This window comes from Sorex fumeus, unplaced genomic scaffold (assembly GCF_029834395.1).
Source record: "Sorex fumeus unplaced genomic scaffold, SorFum_2.1 ptg000072l, whole genome shotgun sequence".
NCBI classification, from domain to species: domain Eukaryota; kingdom Metazoa; phylum Chordata; class Mammalia; order Eulipotyphla; family Soricidae; genus Sorex; species Sorex fumeus.
Window position 1 is genome coordinate 10599587 of NW_026606129.1, and position 20081 is coordinate 10619667.

At 51.4% G+C, this 20081-nt stretch overlaps 1 protein-coding gene across 3 annotated transcripts in view; it reads right to left on the minus strand.

The window, feature by feature from the left end:
* Positions 1–10956: 10956 nt before the first annotated feature.
* TMCC1 (transmembrane and coiled-coil domain family 1) overlaps positions 10957–20081 on the minus strand; it is a 137412-nt gene continuing 128287 nt past the window's right edge. For 2 of the 3 annotated variants that reach the window (XM_056129788.1, XM_056129787.1), the window contains exons 3-4: positions 16150–16285; positions 10958–12274 (exon numbers count right to left, since the gene is read on the minus strand). In XM_056129788.1, the coding sequence (XP_055985763.1) occupies positions 11960–12274; positions 16150–16285 (451 nt within the window). In that variant the 3' untranslated portion in view covers positions 10958–11959. Of the gene's footprint in view, positions 12275–16149; positions 16286–20081 lie in introns of all 3 variants that reach the window. The other variant, XM_056129785.1, reaches the window with a different exon arrangement.

The following is a 20081-nucleotide window of genomic DNA, read 5'->3' on the forward strand; positions in this document are numbered from 1 at the left end:
CCTGAGTACAGAGTCAGGAGTAGCCTCTGTGCATCGCCGGGTGTGACCCGCCCCCCAAAAAGAAAAGAAATAAAAAGAAAAAAAAAAGAAAAAGCTTGTGTTTGCTTTGCATTTTTTTCTTCTTTTTTTGGGATCCACACCCAGCAATGCTCGGGGGTTACTCCTGGTTCTGCATTAGGAAGTCACTCCTGAAGGTGCTTGGGGGACCCTATGGGGTGCCGGGGATGGAACCCAGGTCGGCCGCGTGCAAGGGGAATGCCCTCTCTGCTGGAGTTTTCTGGATTTGTGTTTCTTTACTTTCCACTTCTATGATACCTTCTGACTAATTCACTGAGCATATTACCATCAAGTAAGTTCTAAGTGTGTTGCTACAAATGGCTGGGTGGTATCCCACTGTACACACACACACACACGTGCACGCACATAGTATACACACATGCACACATGCATACACACATTCACACACACACAGGCACACATACTAACACACCACACACGCACACACATGCACACACACACATGCATATACACGCATGTGTCTATATAAGTGTATTCACACCCATGCACACAGGTATACACACACACATGCACACACGTGCACACACACATGCATGTGTCTATATAAGTGTATCCACCACAAGGAGAAGCACAGAGAGGGAGAGAAATCGAGGAAGATTGGAAAGGCAGTAATACGGGGACGGGCCAGTGGCTCGGGCGTGCGGTGATGGGGTGAGTGGTACAGCTGAATGCTCAGAGCACAGACGCAAGAGCCCTGGAAACAGCAGAGCTAGTCTACAAGCAGGAGCCAGGAAAGGTGCCCAGCAAGGTATGTGTGTGGGGGGGAATGTCCGAGGGAAGGGGGCACGGGAACACGGGTGGAGGGAAGTTGACACTGGGGGTGTGACAGGCGTTGGAATATTGTATGCCTGAGATTCATCTCTCCATAACTTTGGAAAACACAGGCCTCTAACCAAATGCAGTGAAATGAGTTGCATTCAAAATAAAATTAAAAAATGAATCCCACAAAAAAGAAGGAAGTATCCCTGCTGCCTCTTTAGCCACTCATCACTGTCTTGCGTCTTGGTGGGTTGGATGTCTGGGTCATTGGAAGAAGCTGAAAATACCTTGTCACGTGTCAATTTCCACATTCTTCGCATCTGTGTCCGGGAGCGAGTGGTTCCCGTGGGCTCTGCAGGCGTGGAGGGGCTCGCTCAGCTGCTGTGCCCAGATCCTCACTCGCTTCAGGAGAACCCCTTTTTTGGGGGAAGAGGTGACTGGGGGTTACTCCTGGCTCAGTGCTCAGGGAACGATGTGGTATCAGGGATCAACCCGGGGGAACCTGGTGCTGCAGACCAGGCGCTCAGCCCACGGAGCCGTCCCGGGCTTGGCCCCTCACTGCTAACTGCAGTGTGCTCGCTCCTCATGCTCTCCCTGATTGGAGTGACCCAGGGAAGACAGACAGAATTCCAGCCCCGGGTGCTCCCCCAGGGAAGGCCCTGCACAGGCCAGCTGGGCACCCTGAGATGAGTTCCTTCCCTTCCTGCACCCTGGGCTGCAGAGAGAGCTGGGGGTGGGGTGGGGGGAGCACAGGCTTTGCCTGCAGGTGGCCCCGGGTTTTGTTTTTGAGGGGGGATGGGTTGAGCCACACCGTCTAGGACTCAAGGGCCATTTGTAGTGACAGGGATCAAACCGATGGTGCAAGGCAAATGCTGTGACCTCCGTGTCTCTCCGGCTGGAGACTGGGGTTTGATCCCTGGCATTTTGGGTCCCTTGGGCTGCACGGAGAGCAACAGCTGAGCACTGAGTTGGGAGTAGCTCCCGGGCATGCTGGGGATTCACAGAGCGAAAAAGATGAGAGGGAAGGGAGGAAGGAAGGAAGGGAAGGAGGAAGAGGGGGGGGAAGGAGGAGGGGTGGAGGGAGGGAGGGAAGGAGAGAGGGATGAAGAAATGAAGGAAGGAGGGAGGGAGAAAAGAAGAGGGAGGGTAGAAAGGGAGGGAGGAAGGAGGGAGGGAGGGAGGGAAGGAGGGAGAAAGGAAGAGAGGAAGGAGGGAGGGCAGGCAGGCAGGCTGGGAGGGCTGAGAGGCTGCTGGTACCGCCTGGGTCTGGACAGGCATAAGGGTACTGAGAGCCCAAAGGCTGAAGTAGGAGATGACAGTTTTTCTTTTCTGTCAGTTTATTTTGCAACAAAATTGCAGGTGAGCAATTTAGTCTCTGATATTAAAGGGCCGGTCGCTCACACAATTGCCCCGTCAGCAGCTGCAGGTGTGTGGGGAGGGGATGACCACTCGCCGTCAGTGCTTCCCTCTGCTGCTGTGGTACTGACACTGGGCATCCCCGCGGCCATCGCTGCCGTCTGTGCCCTGAGTCTGTCCACGCTGGTCAGAGTCACAGTCCCGTGTGGGGCTCGCCCCAGGGATGTTTCCCAAAGGCTGCTGGAGGGCCACTGGGGGGTCCTGGTGCTCAGCTGTGCTCCCCCGAGGCTGGAGCTGAGCAGCGCCTGAAGTCAGAGAACTCTCCTGCAAAGGCCAGCTCCCACACAGCCTCCATCTCCCTCACAGCCTCCAACTCCTGCACAGCCTCCACTTTCCGCAGAGCCTCCACCTCCTGCACAGCCTCCACCTCCCTCACAGCCTCCAGCTCCCTCACAGCCTCCACCTCCCTCACAGCCTCCACCTCTCTCACAGCCTTCACCTCCCTCACAGCCTCCACCTCCCTCACAGCCTCCACCTCTCTCACAGCCTCCACCTCCCTCACAGCCTCCACCTCTCTCACAGCCTTCACCTCCCTCACAGCCTCCACCTCTCTCACAGCCTCCACCTCCCTCACAGCCTCCACCTCTCTCACAGCCTTCACCTCCCTCACAGCCTCCACCTCCCGCACAGCCTCCGCTCTCTTATAGCCTCCAGCTCCCTCACAGCCTCCACCTCCTGCACAGCCTCTGTCCACCTCCCAGGCCAGTCGAAGCCTGGTGTGTGTGGACAGAAGGCACAACATGGTGGCTGAGCTTCTGGTCCATCCGCTACATCCCAATCTCATCTTCACATTCCATTCATTGGCTGAGTGGCTCATGGAACTCAGAAAGGTTTTACTCTCAGCTGCCACCACGAGACCCCGAGGGTCAGGCGGTCACCTCGGTCACCTCCCCATGAGTCAGGCGGTCACCCCACTCAACCCCCCATGGGTCAACGGTCACTTCACTCTCCCGCAGTCCCCAGGGGCCAGATGGTCACCTCACTCACCCCGGTCGCCTGTGGGTCAGATGGTCACTTCGCTCATCCCCCTTTGGGTCAAGTGGTTACTTTGTCCACCCCCATGGGTCAGAGGTCAACTCGCTCACCCCCCCATGGGTCAGAAGGCCACCTCACTCCTCCATGGGTCAGGCGGTCACCTCCCTCTACCCCTAACTCCCCCCCCCCCCCGACAGTCACCTCCTCACGGTGAGACCCTTTGTCACTCTCATCTTCTGAGACTCCCAATGTTTGGGGGGCCGTAAGTCAGGAACCGTGGGCAAAGATGAAATGGATTTGTGAAATCAAGATTTGGTCATTCAGATGCATTGCTATTTTTTTTTTAATGATAGTTTTCAAAAAGGGGCCGGAAGGATATTACAAGGAGTTTGGTGGTTTCCTTGCATCCCATATGATCTCCTGAGCACTGCCAGGAGTGATCCCTGAGTGCAGAGTCAGGAATAAGCCCTGAGCACCGCCGGTGTGGCATCCCCCCAACCAACCCCCACCCCCCAAAAAAAGTTAGTTTTAGGCACGGTGATTTGCAATGCTGTTCATGTCAGGTTTCATGCATCAAACACTCCAGCATCACACCCTCCTGCAGCACCCACTCCCTCCCTCTTTGACCCAGTGCCCCCCACCCCGGCCCCCCTGTGTGATCCCCCACCCAGGCTTCATACCAAAGACCATTGCTCAGCGCCTGCTGCCTGTGGGTTTGGGGCCACATCCAGCAGTGCTGACTCCTGCTGTGTGCTGAGTGGTCGCTCCTGGTGGGCTTGGGGACCACGCCAATGCTGTTTTCCTGGTGTGTGCTGGTCCCACTAGTGTGAGCTTGTTTCTTTGTTTTTATTTGCATTTCCCTGATGTTAAGTGACACAGAGCCTTGGTTTATTTCATACACCCTTTGGTCATCTGTATGTCTTCTCTGAGGAAGTTTCTATTAATCTCTTCTCATTTCTTGATGGGGCTGGTTGTCCCTTTTCATTTTTTATTTTAATTTTTCTGGTTTGTGGGCCACACCCAGCAATGTTCAGGCACTGGAGGAAATGCTGCTTCAATCCCCTGTACTACCTGGTTCTCCTGAGCACTGAGCTGGAGTAACCACCGAGTACTACGAAGGATGATCCAAAAACCCAAAATAAAATAAAATAAGGGGGCGGGGACGGGCAGAGAGGCGGATGGGGACCAGTGTGTTTGCCTTGCACGTGGCTGTCCCAGTTTTGTTCCTGGTTCCGTGGGTGGTCCCCGGACACCGCCTGAGTGTAGGGTCAGGAGGAAGCTCTAGGCACCCCGAGGTGTTCCCAAAACCATAAATAAATTAAAAAAAAATAACAGGGCCGGAGCAGTAGCACAGTGGAGCCTGGAGTGTGTGGGACGCTGCCCTTATACGCGGCCAACCTGGTCCTTGGTCTCCCCTGGCCCCCATATTCCACTGGGAGTGATCCCCGAGTGCAGAGCCAGGAGTAATCCTTGAGCATGGGCAGGTATAGTGCAATTATTATTTTTTAAATTTATTAAAAAAATAAAAGAACCCTGAGCTCTAAATTCTAAGTGCCAAATAAAACTGTAGTTTCTCCTGTCAAAGGCAAAATATAAAGTACTTCGGACAGCATTTCCCGGCTGCCAGCAAAACCTGGAAGACAAGGAAGGAACAGAATCGTTCTTAAACCTGCTGGGCCCACGGGGAGCAAGATGGCTCCAAACCATGCCCTGCCCATTGCCGTTAAATATCACTGTCACTGTCCTCCCATTGTTCATTGATTTGCTCAAGCGGGCCCAGTAACATCTCCATTGTGAGACTTGCTGTCACTGTGTTTGGCATATCAAATACATCACGGGTAGCTTGCCAGGCTTTGCTGTGCGGGCGAGATACTCTCAGTAGCTTGCCGGGATCTCCGAGGGGGGCGAAGGAATTGAACTCGGGTTGACCCTGTCCGCTGCGTGCAAGGCAAACGCCCTACCGCTGTGCTATCGCTCCAGCCCTGTTAAATACATATATATATGTATATGTACATATACATATATATATATTTTTAGGAGACACCCCCACCCCCCACCCTGCTCCATGGTGCTCAGGGCTCACTCCTGGATCTGTGCTCACAGATCATCCCTGGTGGTACTAAGGAATCAAACCTGGGTCAGCTGAGTGCAAGGCAAGCACCTAACCCCCTCTCCTACCTCTCTGGCTTGTTAACCTTATTATTCCTCCTCTCCCAGGAAGCCCACCAGTTCATTTCCCCTGGGCCATTTTTTTTTTGGTGGCTTTGCTAATTTTTTTTTTTTCAATTTGGAACGACTTCTTCACTCTCCTCTGCTCCTGGAAAACCCACATGAGGCTGCAGAGATGGCGCGGGGCGGGGCGGGGTGGGGGTGGGGACTGGGCGCTTGCTTTGCACATGGCCAGACCGAGTCTGATTTCTGGTACCACATGTGGTTCGTGAGCCCTACTGGGAGCGATCGCGGAGCACAGAGCCAGGACCACCACAGATCTACACAGCTCCTAGTCGACCAAGTTTTTTTTTTTTTCTTACCCAAACCAAAGAGAAGCTGAACAAAGAAAACACAAAAAATCCCCCTGAGGTGGGAGACAGAGCGCAGGCCCAGCCCATGACAGACCAGGGTTTGCCTGCGGTCCCCCACGGCCTTTTGCCAAGCACTGCAGGTGGCGTGGATCGCGCTGGCCCCGCACGATCTCAGCACTGCACCCTTGAGCCCTGCCTGGGAGACCCTCTCCCGCCCCGGCCTCTCAGCACACGCTCCTGCTTCCTCCCTGGGGCCTGTCCAGCCTGGCAGGGTCCCTTGTTGCCACACATGTTCTGTTCCACCACGTCCCGTCTGTCGATTCAGCGTCTCCCGGCTCAGGCTGGCTGACTGGCCAGGCTGCAGCAACCGCTGCAGATGGCCCTCTGCACGTCCCCTCTGACAGCAGGACAGCCACGTGGCCGTCCAGGGTCCCTCTAAAGGGAAGATGGCTTAGTGGGATCTGGCGGTAGGAATTCCATCCACATTTCCTCAATGGGGGTTTTCTTTTCCTTTGGGTTTCTGGGGTACATCCTGGGATGCTTGGGGGCTCTTCCTGGTTCTATGTCGGGGGGGGGCTCCCAGGGATGCTTTGGGGACTCTGTAATGCTGGCATTGACCCTGACTCCAGCATGCAAACATGTGCTCAAGCTTCGGGCTATCTGTTGGGTCCGTTAAAAAAAAAATTAGTGGGGCTGGAGTGATAGTACAGAGGGGAGGGCGTTTGCCTTGCACGCGGCGACCCGGGTTCGATTCCCAGCATCCTATCTGGTCCCCTGAGCACCGCCAGGAGTAATTCCTGAGTGCAGAGCCAGGAGTAACCCCCTGTGCATTGCTGGGTGTGACCCCAAAAGAAAAAATTAAGTTTAATTGCCAAGGGGTATTCCATGACGTGGATTGCCGTTATTCTTTTTTAAAATCATTTTATTTCAACACTGTGATTTACAACACTGTTCGCAGTACAATTGTTTCGGGCATTCAATGTTCTGACACAGTGCCACCGCCAGTGTGACCTTCCCTTCACACTGCTTCCCACTACCCGCCCTTCCCACAGGCACAAAACAATTGATTACAGATTGCTTGTTACAACAGGATGGTTAAGCGGAATATCAAAAAATAGTTCCGTAGAAGAAAGGTTGTTAAAATATTTGTGTCTTGGGACCGGAGCAGTATTACCGCAGGAAAGCACTTGCCTTGCATGTGGCAGATCCGGTTCGATCCCCGGCATCCCAGATGGTCCCCCAAGCACCGGCAGGAGTGATTCCTGAGTGCATAAAATTGCTATAATCTCACGATAGTGTTATTAAAGTCATTGTTTGAGGACTTACGGAGTCATTTGCTGCTAGGTGAGGATTACCATTATTTGTTCAGGACATCCAATTATCTTTTTAAGTCATTCTTTTTGTGCCACACTACAGATGCACAGGACTCTTCGGGGCATGGTGCCAGGGGGTCACGCATGAAGACGCTAGGGACTGTATGCTGCTTGGGGTTCAAGCCCGGGGTTCCCGCACACAAAGTGCACATTCCAACCTTCGAACTACCTCCCTGCTCTCTCCCAAGTTGTACTCAGAAGAGAATAAAGGTTTTAAAATAATACGTGACGGATGTCTGAGATGCAATGCACAACACCAGCCTGAGTTAAGTACAGGGTGGTCCTACTCATGAAACTCCCTGCGGATGGCACCCTGCTTATGTATCAAGAAGCTCAAGGACATTCTCAGCAATTTAAAAGCTTCGGAAGAGTCATCTCTTGTTTTCCCAATAGCTACAGGTGAGATCAAGAGGGGTATGACAGAGGGCTTGGAGCAATAGTCGAGCGGAGAGAGCATTTCCTTGCATGCGGCTGACCTGTGTTTCATCCTCGGCATCCCATATGGTCCCCCAAGCATCACCAGGAGTAATTCCTGAGTGCAGAGCCAGGAGTGGCCCCTGAGCACGAATGGGTGTGGGCCCCACCACCAACTCCCGCCCCCACCAAAAAAAAAAAAGATGGGTATTAACAGGGAAGGGCAAGTTATGTGTCCTGACTGCCTCACACTCAGACTAAGGCTGCGAGGAGCAAGTGTGTAGGGCTCACATCACCCTGTCACAATCAGGTGAACGTTTCTGGATTCCCACACGCCTCCCAGAGATACTCCAGAAAAGTCCTGACAGAAACTCCTCTCTGCCCTCTGTAACAATAGCAGAGACGACGGGATCAGACTGGGCAACGCCTGACGTGTGTACAGACCTTCACATATTGTGTCTTTAACGAAAGTGTGTTTGTTCACCAACCCTGACACGTGTGACCAAAGTCTTGTACTAATGGGCAGGGCTTACTCACCCGTTTCTGGGTTATCTATAAATCAGATGACGTCTGGGGGTGCTGCCTCGATGTCCCCCCAGAAAACCTAATGGATGACCTACCGTCCAAGTCAGGCGGAAGTGGGAGTCTAAACCATGTTTATGTGTAAACCGCCCAGTCATCTATTACGCACACACGTGCACTTTCCAAAGGCCGGGGGTTTTCAGATGAACACGTCTGCCCACTGGACGGCGAGTGAGCAAGAACAAAGAGCGAAACAAACTCGAGTCCAACCACGGTAATGGCTGAGGTCTTTATTTCAATTTGTATATACAGTAAAAGTGCCGCCAAGGATCTGCAGCCACCAGACAAAACATAAATGTAATTCTCTCTCAACAATTAGCAGCTTAAGATCTATCAACTACAGTGTTAACGTTCGCACGTCCACAAGTGTCATTTCGGAACTTTTCAATTCGTGCAAGGGAGTCTTTACTCTTACACACTTGGATAACACACTTACAGTCTAGTAGTCAATCCTACCGAGGGAATCGCCTAGCATACACAACACACAGACAGAAATGTTAACTCTTAGAGCCACATTCAAAACAATCCCCAGTTTCAGGTGGGGGTGGGAACCGTACTTTTGCGTGGTTCGGACAGGTGCCTTGTATTTGGCCTTGTTTGGAATGCATATTTCCAGAGGTGGAAGGCAGCGCCTCGCCGAGACACTCAGAATCCAGTAATCAGACTGTACCTCCAAGGAATAGGAAAATCAGAAACAAAACCAAATACAGTCAAGACCGCATAAAGATATGCTCACTTGTAGGCCATGGCTAGCAAGGAAGGCTTGACCCCACGGTTTTCCTTGTTGTCAGATGTTTTGTTTTAACTGGGGGAAGGGGCACGGGGGTAGAGAAAAGCCCCCAGTCAAGTGAAGTACAAAATGGAGTCTCCTTTTGCGTCTCCAGGGAGCCGGTGGAACAGAAAGCCTTCCTGGCTAGGATGCCCCGGATATACACAAGGACTCGAAACTGGAGCAGACCGAAGTGCTCTCAAGGGCGTCACCCAAAAGGGAAAGTCTTAGTCATTCTACTACTTGAACAGAGTTGCCCAGACACCACAGCCAGCCTCACGCACCAGAGCTAACAAGTCATCCAGGAATGCTTCGTTTCAAGGGGAATGCATTCAAGTCTTCTAAGGGAAGAAGCATTAAGGGGAAGTGTCCGCCAACAGAATATTTGTTAGACCATTAGAGCAAGGTTATGGGAAAGCTGGGACGAGACAAGAGAGTTCGAGAACAGCCACAATGCGAAGTAATTCAAAGGCAACGAGTATGGGCAGCAAAACATGGCAGAAGGCATGAAACAGGTGCATGGCTACCAAGAGCAGTGAATGCAGATGGCGGAGGGCCGGGCGAATGATCAGGGGACGGCAGCGCTAGAAAGGCGTTTGTGTGCCTGAGCTAGACTGAGGGTCCTTCATCACACAGTCGGAGAGAGGAGGATGGAGGGTTAGTGTGGGCCTGTTTGGCTGGGAGCTCGGGGGGCGCTTTGCACAGGTTACAATCTCCCTCTGACAGAAACCGTTCCAAGGAAAACGGGAACAATTTCGACCCATATCACAGTGAATTCCAGTGCCCACACGGTGGAGGGGACTCCATGGGTTCTATCCTAGAGCTGGAGGCCTGCAACGACATTCTGGGTCACGTGTGGGCTTTCTTCCCTGCTCTGAGCGATCAGGCTGGAGCCGAGAGCTGGGGAGACTGATCTGCTGAGGTCATGGTGTCCATTTGGCACTCCTGCCTAGAGCCACTGCGATATTCTGAGGCAAAGCTAACGTTTTTATACACACTGGTGTGGGAAACAATTTGGTCTGGGCCTGAACACAAATCGGCTCCAATTATTTGGAAAAGAACCGTCACCCCCGGGTCCCTGCTCCCGGCACTGGCTCTGAGAGGTGACCGAGCTGACAGGTGAACACACTACAATCGTCTGGGGGTGGAGTGGAGATCGGACTACCTGAGTTAGAATATCAACGTGATCATGGAAATGACACGCCGGCCGGCCAAGAAAGCCAGCCTGCCGAGGCTGCGGGGGCCGGCGCTGTCGTGTTAACCGTCCTCTGACAGACAAGGCAACGCTCGTCGAGCTCCGGGAGAATTTCCTGGTCTGGGGTCAGAGGCAAAGCATGCTCTGCGACTCCTGCTCGTCACTAGGCGACGCGGAACTGAGGCCGAGAGGGAACAGCGTTCGTGACTCAACGCTGTGAACGTGAGAAGACCCACGAGGCTTCCGAGATACGCTCTGAAAGGCCCCGGACGGTGGAGCTGATTTCAGGATGGAGAGCGTGGCTCCGTCTGTCTTCCTACCCCGCTACAGTCCACTGGGCACAGGTATGTTACTAAGTCAGTCCCGAGGAACAGGAAGCTGAAAACATTTCCCACCCCAGGCCTGGGTCCTTCTAACCTGACTTTTCCTTTTCTGTGCGTTTGGGAGAACCCCTTGCCGTGGGTTCCCTCAGGCGGACAGAATAAAGCTTTGAAATTAAGGATGCTGGGGCCAAAATGCAGACGGAAGATTCCACATTACTTTGGTTTCAGTTATTAGGGGGTGTTAAGAAATAAATTAAGGAAACATAAGGAATTATTTATGACTCTTATAATACAGTCTCATTTCATCCCAAAGTCAAACCCGGTGAACAGTCACCGGGTGTACATTTTCTAGGGGCAAAAAAACCAACAATCACTACCCTAGCACGCTGGTCTGTGGAAACAGCCTCCCCACGTTCTGCACACCCCTTTCCTCGCCAACCAAGCCAAGCCCGTAAAGTGGGGGGGTGGGGGCGGCGGGCACGAGAAGCAGCGGTGGCGGCAGTCGGGGAGGGGGTTGAAGCTGCGTCTCAAGACGGAGGCGTCCGAGGGCGCGCTGACAGCACATCTTCCTTTACTCAAACTGATTCAAGACAAGAGGGAGCAGCACACTTAAATATCCACACATTTCTTCATTTAAAAAGATCACTTCTTTATTTCGAAGGAAAAAATAAAAGACCCTCCCAACCCTTTCCAAAAAAACCCGGTAATAATAATAACAACAATAAAAAATCCTATTAGAAACCATAAGGAAGCACTGAGAGTTTGAGTATTACATTCTTCAAGTATGCTGTTCGGATTTTTTGTTTTTTAAACCGGTGACTAAACACATATTTTAAAAAACCTTGAAAGTGCGGCCAAGGGATTTTGCTTAGAATTAAGTATTTCGAGGGCTACTTCAGAATACTGCAGGAGGGCTGAGCGGTGGCCCTTTGGGGCACTGGCGCTCTCAATTCTGCCTCCGAGCCGGGGGTAAGGGACCAGGTGCAAAAGTGGTCACACTTCCTCGGTCAGCATGAATGGCCAACTTGGGTGAGAGGGCCGGGACATCCACGTGTTCTTCCACGGACAAGAAACATCCACCCTGAATCCAAAATTCAGACCTGGAATGTGGCAGGATTTCACAGTAAAGTTAGTCTGGGAGGGGCGAGGTGGGCGCCCGGACACGGCAGGGTTAGGGTTAACTGGTTTCCCTAATCGGGTTGTCGCGTGTTTTTAGTGGGGTTTAGTGCAGTCCTTCAAGCCACAATTTCGAATGCCCTTCAGCGTGCTCCAGGGTGGTGGGTCCTGTTTAAGGACTGTTTCAGATTTGCATCCCAAGGAAAATCATGCTACATAAAAATGACCCAAGATTTTTGCCCAAAAAACATCTTGGATAAAATCTAAAAAATACTATTGCAATTGCGTTTCTTGAAGAAAAAAACATTATTCTAAATGTAAACAGATTCACTCAACTCCTGTTGTCGTAGAAAACGTCAGCGTAGGTCAGGTGCCGTCTAGGTGGTCGCTGCATGCACTCGCCGGTGGGTGGGGGCGCACTGCCTCTGGCGCCGCCATCATCTGGGGGACGAGAAGAACCGCTCCACGTAGCCGAAGAGCGCGTCCCAGTGCTTCCAGAGAAAGGCAAGGAAGACCACGAGGAATAAAGTGCTGAACGTCCTGTTGCGAGTCTTCATGAGGGGAACCACGCAGTTGGCCACCGTGGAGACAAAGACCAGGAGCACGGCCATGACCGCCAGGAGGATGTTGATGAGTTTGCCCAGCAGGTTCCGGGCCGTGGCGTTCTCCAGCCCTTCCAGCTGCACCACCTGCTGCTGCTGCTGCTGCAGCTCCATCTTGGAGATGCGGGTCTGGCAGGCCTCCAGGGCCTCCTGCGGGCGAGAACGGGCACAGGTCAGCCTGCGGCCTCAAGCACCCGGAGGAGCTCGCGACACGCCCTTCGGGGCACCAGAAGCACCTCGAACACAGGGCTGGAGAGAGAAAGCACGGCAGGGAGGGCCTTTGCATTGCACGCGGCTGACCCGGGTTCTATTTTCATCATCCCACAGGGTCCCCTGAGCACCGCCAGGAGTAACTCCTGAGTGCAGAGCCAGGAGTAACCCCTGTGCATCGCCGGGTGTAACCCAAAAAGCAGAAACACCTCGAACACGGTCGGGGATTGCAAATATGCGAGAGATCTGAGTTCGAGAGGCCCCGAGCAGAGTCCACTAGCTAAGGAGCCATTCCGCACGGGAGGCAGTGGGCACCCCAGTGGGGTCTGGCCACTTCCCTGGCAAGACGCCTTTCGCTCCTCTTCCTTAAGGCTCCCCGCAGTGGTGGAGCACAGGCGTTGCATGCGTAAGGCCTGGCTCAACCCCGGCCTCCCTCCAGGCCCCGCACTCAGCTTGCTAAGTCACAGGGGCACACATCTGTGTTTCCACACAGACGTTTTCAGGCAGGACGGAGTTCTGGCAGCCGCCAGTGTGGTGTGTTCGTTCCCCCTCGCCCCCGTGCCTGAGAAGACGTGCAAGGGCCGGGGCGTGTGGGAGATCCGGCACTTACGTGCCTGTGGCCAGGAACAGCTCCTGCACGCTGCCAGGTGAGGCCCCCAAACTGTAGGGGTGAGTTTCCTTCCTATTGCAATGTAACAGAACCTCGTACTTTAAGAACTGATCCATAAAACTTGCTTTTTTCACCCAGATGGATGTGTTTTGGTGATCTCTCTGTGTCACTAATGGGAACCTGTGTCTTTCTTTTCAACTACTACAGAAGCATTTTAGAGTTAAAAAAAAAAGATCAGTTTATTCAGCCAGTTTTCTAATGAAGGGATTTAGTTATTTATAACTTAACCTCTAACAATGATGAGGTGAACATTCTTTTAACATAAGAAAATCTCTGTTGTCAGTGGAAAGGACGCTCTGGCCCTATCCTGGCTGGTGTCTAGGAAGAGGCTATTCTGTCGGCCACAACATCAGACACTACAGGGTCTGCTCCTGCCCAGGCCGTGACTTTCACCGAGTGCATGTGACTCAGGGGAGCCTGGTTCCTTAGCCCTGGTTCAGCTCAGACCCAGGTTTCAAATAGGTATTAATTTGGGGGTTGGAGAAATAGTCCAGAGGGGAGGACGCTTGCCTTGCAAGCAGCTGACCCAGGTTCAATCTCCAGCACCCTATATGGTCCCCTAAGTCCCACCAGGAGGAGGGATCCCTGAGCACAGAGCCATGTATAAGTCCTGAGCATTGCTGGATGTAGCCCCAAAACAAAAACAAAAGGTTTAATTTACTAGGATAAGAGGTGAAAGTCAGGTAACTGCAGACTAAAACAAGTTAGGGAATGAATCAAAGAGAAACTTCCCATCAGAGAATGACCTTAGAAAAGAAAAGCTAAAACATAAACCAGATTCTAGGGCTGGAGAGGAGGGCAAGTGGGCATTCTTCTGATTCTTTTCCGCTGCCATAATACAAGTTTCTGGAACTACCTGTCTTCTCTAAGACCACTTCATTTCAAGATGCTTTTGTATGAAACCAAATGTTCCTATCTAAGTGCATTCTAAGGGAATGAGAAAAAAGATTCATCCCAATTGTGATGACAAAAAGTTTTAATATTTTAGGGCTGGAGGGACAGTATAGCGGGTAGGGCACTTGCCTCATGAGTGGCAGATCAAGGTTTGATCCCTGGTACCTAATATGGTCCCCCAAGGTTGCCAGGAGTAATTCCTGAGCGTTGCTGGGTGTGGTCCAAATACCCCCCACCCCCGCAAAAGTTCAATATTCTATTTTCTTACAGCATAATCTGAGAAACAGCCTTAAACATTGCTGCCTCAGGTGGTATTTCACAAACTATCTGACAATGTGCACTTCAAAGGTTTGAGTTTCAAAACAACAACCAAAAGGGGGCTCGAGAGAGAGTACAACTGGTAAGGCTTGCCTCGTACACGGGTCACCCGAGTGCCAGGTTCAATCCCCAGGACCCCACATCACCCTGAGTCCACCAGGAGTAATCCCTGAGCTCAGAGCCAGGAGGAAGCCCTGAGCACAAAAAACACAGTGAACTGAGCCTGGCAGTCAGAATAAAGCGCTTTTAGTCATAAAGCTGGGCACGAGGCGTGCAAGAGGACCCTTGAGGCAGTCACCCACAGTGTGATCCCGAGATGCTGGGATCTCAGAAACGCTTCCCTGCACCTGAGCAAGCACACCAACTCCACACGGCACAGCCCTCTGAAGCCTCATCGCCACTGAAGGGCAGCCTACCCAGCCGGCCCGGCTTCCCTCAGTCTCGGCTCCCTCCAACCTGTGGCGTGCACACTGTACTGTGACTTTTTTGTGGTGGTGCCGGGATGGAACCCAGGTCTCACACAGGCACGCTGCTTCACCACTGAGCCCAGACTCTTGTCCATGCTGGGTCCCCTCCGGCAGTGCTCAGGGCCACGGCCGGACCCAGGCAAACACTCCAGCTCTCTGGGCGCTCCCTGGCTCTCCCTCTTTTTCTTTCTTCTGAACTTTAACGAATTGTGGTAAAAATAAAATATGAAACTTCTCATTTTAACCATTTTAAAATGCAAATTTAGTGGTAGTAAATTCACAGTGTTGGGTAACTCTCAACTGCTATTAGATTTTTAGAACATTTTTATCACTCCCTAAAGAAGCCTTTTGCCACCACCTAGCCCTAAAAGCCAGTCACCAACTGCTTCTTAGAACTCCTAGCTGCCACGAATCTACTTTCTGCCATCACAGATTTGTCTGTCTGGGAGCTTCATAAAAATGGAATCAGGGCCCAGAGAGAGAGTACAGTGGGTAGGGTGCTCGCCTTGCATGCGGCCGACCCAGGTTTAATCCTTGGCATCCCACATGATCCCCTGAGCCCTGCCAGCAGTGATTCCTGAGCGCACAGAGTCAGGAGTAAGCCTAAGCACTGCCCCCAAACCCAAACCAAACCAAACCAAACCAAAGCAATCCAAAGCAATCCAAACCAAAGCAACAATAAAAAAGAAATCACTCAACATGTGGCATTTGGTGACTGGCTTCTCACTATGTTTTCCAGATGTATGATGCTGTAGCACAGATCAGTGCTTCATTTCTCTTTCTTTTCTCTTGTTTTTTTGGACCACACCTGGTGAATCAGCTCAGGAGTTACTCCTGGTGGTGCTTGGGGGACTACAGGGGATGCCAGGGATTTAACCTGGGCCAGCGTGGTAGGAAGTGTCCCTCCTGTTTCTCTTTTTCTTCCTACTGAGATAAAAATACTCAGAATAGGCACTGGGGAGATAGCATAGAAGGCTGAGCATTTGCTTCACATGTGGCTGGCTAACTGGGTTTCTATTCCTGACACCCCACATGGTTCCCATGAGAAGTGGTCACTGTGTGCAGAGCCCGGAGTAAGCTCTGAGCAGAGGCAGGTGTGACCCTCTCAAAAAACCTACCCCCAAGCCACAAATAAATTTTAAAAATACACAGAACATAAATATGACCACTTCAGCCATTTCCTGGTTTGTTTTATGCTGCTACCAGGGACTGGACCCAGGACCTCAAACACTGATATCCCTCCCCGGTCTCAGCCATTCTCCCATGCAGAGATCAGCAGTGTTAAGGCCTTTGATCACGTTGTGGAAGCATCACCGCCATCCATCTCCAGGAACCTTCTCAGCTCACAAATAGAAATCCTATGTCCAGTGACCCCCCTCCCCCACCCTCCCTTTCTTTAGCTGAAAACCAACTTTGTGCTCTTCTCCACCCTTCTTTTGCTCAGACACCTGATCCTTCATGCTGACCTGGATGTCCCGAGCTCGTTCATAGGATTGATATGCAATTTTTTCTTCCATGCTGGCCAATTCCTGCTTCAAGTTCAAGATTTCATTCTGGTGGAGCTCGGTTAGGTCATTGAGTTGTTCTTCCAATCGTTCACATCTAAGAAGAGGGAAACAGTTGACATTTTAAGAATTCCATATTTTTCCGGGCCTGTTTCAAATACAACCCCCAAACCCATTTTGCAAAGGAAGAGGACTAAAGCACCAGAAGAGGTGAGTGGCCAGGAGCAGGGATACCAGTGGAAAGCTGCTGCATGGTTATGCAGACATGGCGGCCACGGCTTTGCCACAATCTCCTCGACACACGGCATCTGCAGTGGTGACAGCAACCCGAGTTAGCTCTGACCACATTCACACGACTGAGGCAGTTCTTTTTCTGCTCTCAGTGGCATAAAGGAAAGACCCACACTCGATGACAATGAGCCAATCTCATCAGAAGATAACAGCACATAAGTAAAAATGAACCGTTTCCACCGTAGCTTGTTCTGACGCGGGACGGGTCACTCACCTGGAAGTTCGGGATCTTCCCAACTAGCATCCCAGCGTCCAGTCAGTGTCTGGGACAGCTCACACCCATTACTGAGCCCTTGCTGAAGAGCTAAGCGAGACACAATGCCTACTGTCGGGAGTTTACATTGTCCTTAATTTGGGGGATACACCTGCAATACACGGGGATTACTCTTGGCTCTGTACTCGGGATTGCTCCTGGAGGTACTTGGAGGACCATAAGCAGTGCTGTGATAAAACGGGTCAGCACATGCAACGTATGAACTTCACCTCTGTGCTGTATCTCAGGCCCTAAGGGAGTCTACTATTTCTTTTTTTCTGTTTTGTTTGTGTTTTGGGCTCTACCCAGCAGTGCTCAGGGCTTACTCCAGGCTGGGAGTTTACATTTTAAAAGGGGTAGGTGAGGGACAGAACAAACAAGATGACTACAGGTACGGCAAGTAAAAGGTCAATATGGGTACAGGGAAGAGTGCCTGGCAGTAGTTTAAACAGAATCGGTAAGGGTAGGGCCTGGGCCTTTCTCTGCTCCATGTTCAACAGTGTGTTGAAATGTGAATGATGATTTGGACGATGCCTTGTGAAGACAGAGGGGCAGAGAGTGCCTTAAAGCAGAAGGAAGAGCAACTACAAAGTCCTTTAGATGGGAACCGGTCGGGCAGGTTTGGGAGACAGAAAGTAGGTCAGAGTGGTGACACGAGTGAGCAACAGGCAGAATGATGGGAGAGGACTGAGAGGGTCACTCGATTCACCCTGCCTCTCCAGCACTGAGGGTTACACAAGCAAATCTCCTGGCTACAGAGTCTGGGGAGGTCTAAGGCAGGACAACAGACCCAGGCAGGAAAGGACAGGCAATGGAAATGTCCAGAAGGACTGGAATAGGGATCTGTGTTGGAGAGAAAGGAAGGTAGGCCCGGGAATGGACTCTGTAGGGACAGTGGCATGATGACGAGGATGTTAGAATAAACTCTCTGGGGGTGGTAAAGGCCACTGGGGGGCAGGCTATGTGTGGAGTACAAGAGACCACAGAAAGAACTGAGAAGGCAGGAGCGAGATTGGAGACTGCATGCTAATGAGAGCAGAGGGAAGCCTAAGGAACCTCCAGTCTAGGGAAACCTCTGGGTCAGAGGGCTCCTCGCTACTCAGCAGTGCTTTTTAAAAACGGAGAGACCGCACAGCGGCTAAGGAGCTTGCCTTGCATGTGACCCACCCAGGGTCAATTCCTGACACCCCATATGGTCCCCTGAGCATCACCAGGCATGATCCCTGAGTACAGAGCCAGGAGCAAGCCCTGAGCACTGCAAGTGGAAACAACTCGATGTTCATCAACCAATGAATGGATAAATGCAATGTGATGTGCACCCATACAGTAGAGTACTGTCCTCTTGTTTTTCATTGATTTGCTCGAGCAGGCCCAGTAATGTCTCCATTGTGAGACTTCTTATTACTGTGTTTGGCATACTGAATACTCTCGGTAGCTTGCCAGGCTCTCCGAGGGGCGGAGGAATCAAACCCGGCTTTGCCGGGCTGGCTGCGCACAAGGCAAACACCCTACTGCTGTGCTATTGCTCCATTTTTTTTTTTTTTTTGCTTTTTGGATCACAACCAGCGATGCTCAGGGGTTACTCCTGGCTTTTGCACTCAGGAATTACTCCTGGCGGTATTGGGGGACCACATAGGGTACTGAGGATCGAACCTGGATCGGCTGCGTGCAAGGAAAACGCCCTACCCGCTGTACTATTGCTCCGGCCCCAGTGGAGTAATATTTGGAAATAAAAAGAAATTAATGATACTTTAGAACATAGATGAATCCTGGTAACAGTGGGTTAGGGATCAGAGACAGTATAGAGGGGAAGGGTTTTTGCCTTGCACGTGCCGAACAAGTTCGATTCCCTGGCACCTCAGAACTGCTAGAAGTGATCTGCTAGGAGTGATCCCTGCTAGGGAACGCTACTCAGCCGTGCTTTTTAAAAACGAAGAGACCGCACAGTGGGTAAGGAGCTTGCCTTGCATGTGACCCACCCAAGGTCAATTCCTGACACCTGCTAGGAGTGATTCCTGAGTATAGAGCTAGGAGGAACCCTACACAGCCCCCCAACCAACCAAACACTCCAAAAAACTGTAAGTACCATCACCATTGCCACCAGGAAACAATGGACAATATGAAAGATGCCTGATGGACTGTAAGGGAAGGAGCAGGCCTCATGAGCCAGTTTAACCTGGGAACAACACTATGTAGAAGAATTAGAAATTTCCTCGTTCTCTGCGTGTGTGTGTGTGTGTGTGTGTGTGTGTGTGGTGCTCCCTGCTGTGTCAGGATTCGATAGGCCACTCCCAACTCTATGTGCTCTGAACTCAGTGATCACTTACAGCAGTGCTCAGGGGACCGTCTGTGGTGCCAGGGATCACACCAGGGTTGGCATATACGAGGCAAGTGTCTGACCTACTGTACTATCTCTCTGGTCCCTGATTTGTACACTCTAAATGGAAGAGTGAGTAGTGTCTGGAAGAAACAGATCTCTTCAATCTGTTACAAACTGGATGGGGGAGACCGTACAGGGGTGAAGTGCTCGCCTGCATGAGGCCAATCAGCTTGTTTCCTGGCACCGTGCTCCCCCAAGCACCACCGTGAGCGACGCTCGAGCACAGAACCTGCAGTAGCTCTGAGCATCGCCAGGTGTGGCTCGAACCTCCCCAGTTATGGGGTTTTGCAAGTAAATTTAATATCAAAAATAAGGAGTGAGGGAGGTTACATGGAAAAGTATCTGAGAAACAATGCAGGAAAATGAGAAGCTCAGAGGTGAGTGTATAAGCTTATAATTTTTTTCAACTTTGTAGTATGTTTAAAGTTTTGTAATTAACATCAAGAAAACAATGATTATAGGGACTACTGTGAGGAACTCAGATATGAGCACTAGTCCTCCTTCTCATTAGCTAATGGTCTTGGGGTAGCTCACTTTTCCCAACAAGTTTCCCCACCCATATGATGGGGTAATACTGGTTACGTTTTACGCACATTTGACATTTGAACACACAGAATGAAAAAGTAACCATTTTCCTCCTTTCCATCGAGAAACTTACTGGCTTGTCTGAAAGTTTCAAGGTTTTTTTTTTTTTTTGCTTTTTGGATCACACCCTCACACACCAGCAATGCACAGGAGTTACTCTTGGCAGTACTTGGGGGACCATATGAGATGCGGGGATTCTAACGGGGATCGGCCACATGCAAGGCAAATGCCTTACCTGCTCCAGCCCCCAAGTTTCAAGTTCTTAATAAAGAACAGCTATCTGAAAGATTCATGGGCAATTTGAAATAACCTCTCCTTTTCTCTTCTTTGTTTTTGGGCCTCACCTGGAGATGCAGGCTGGGATGTGGACCAGGACTGCAGAGC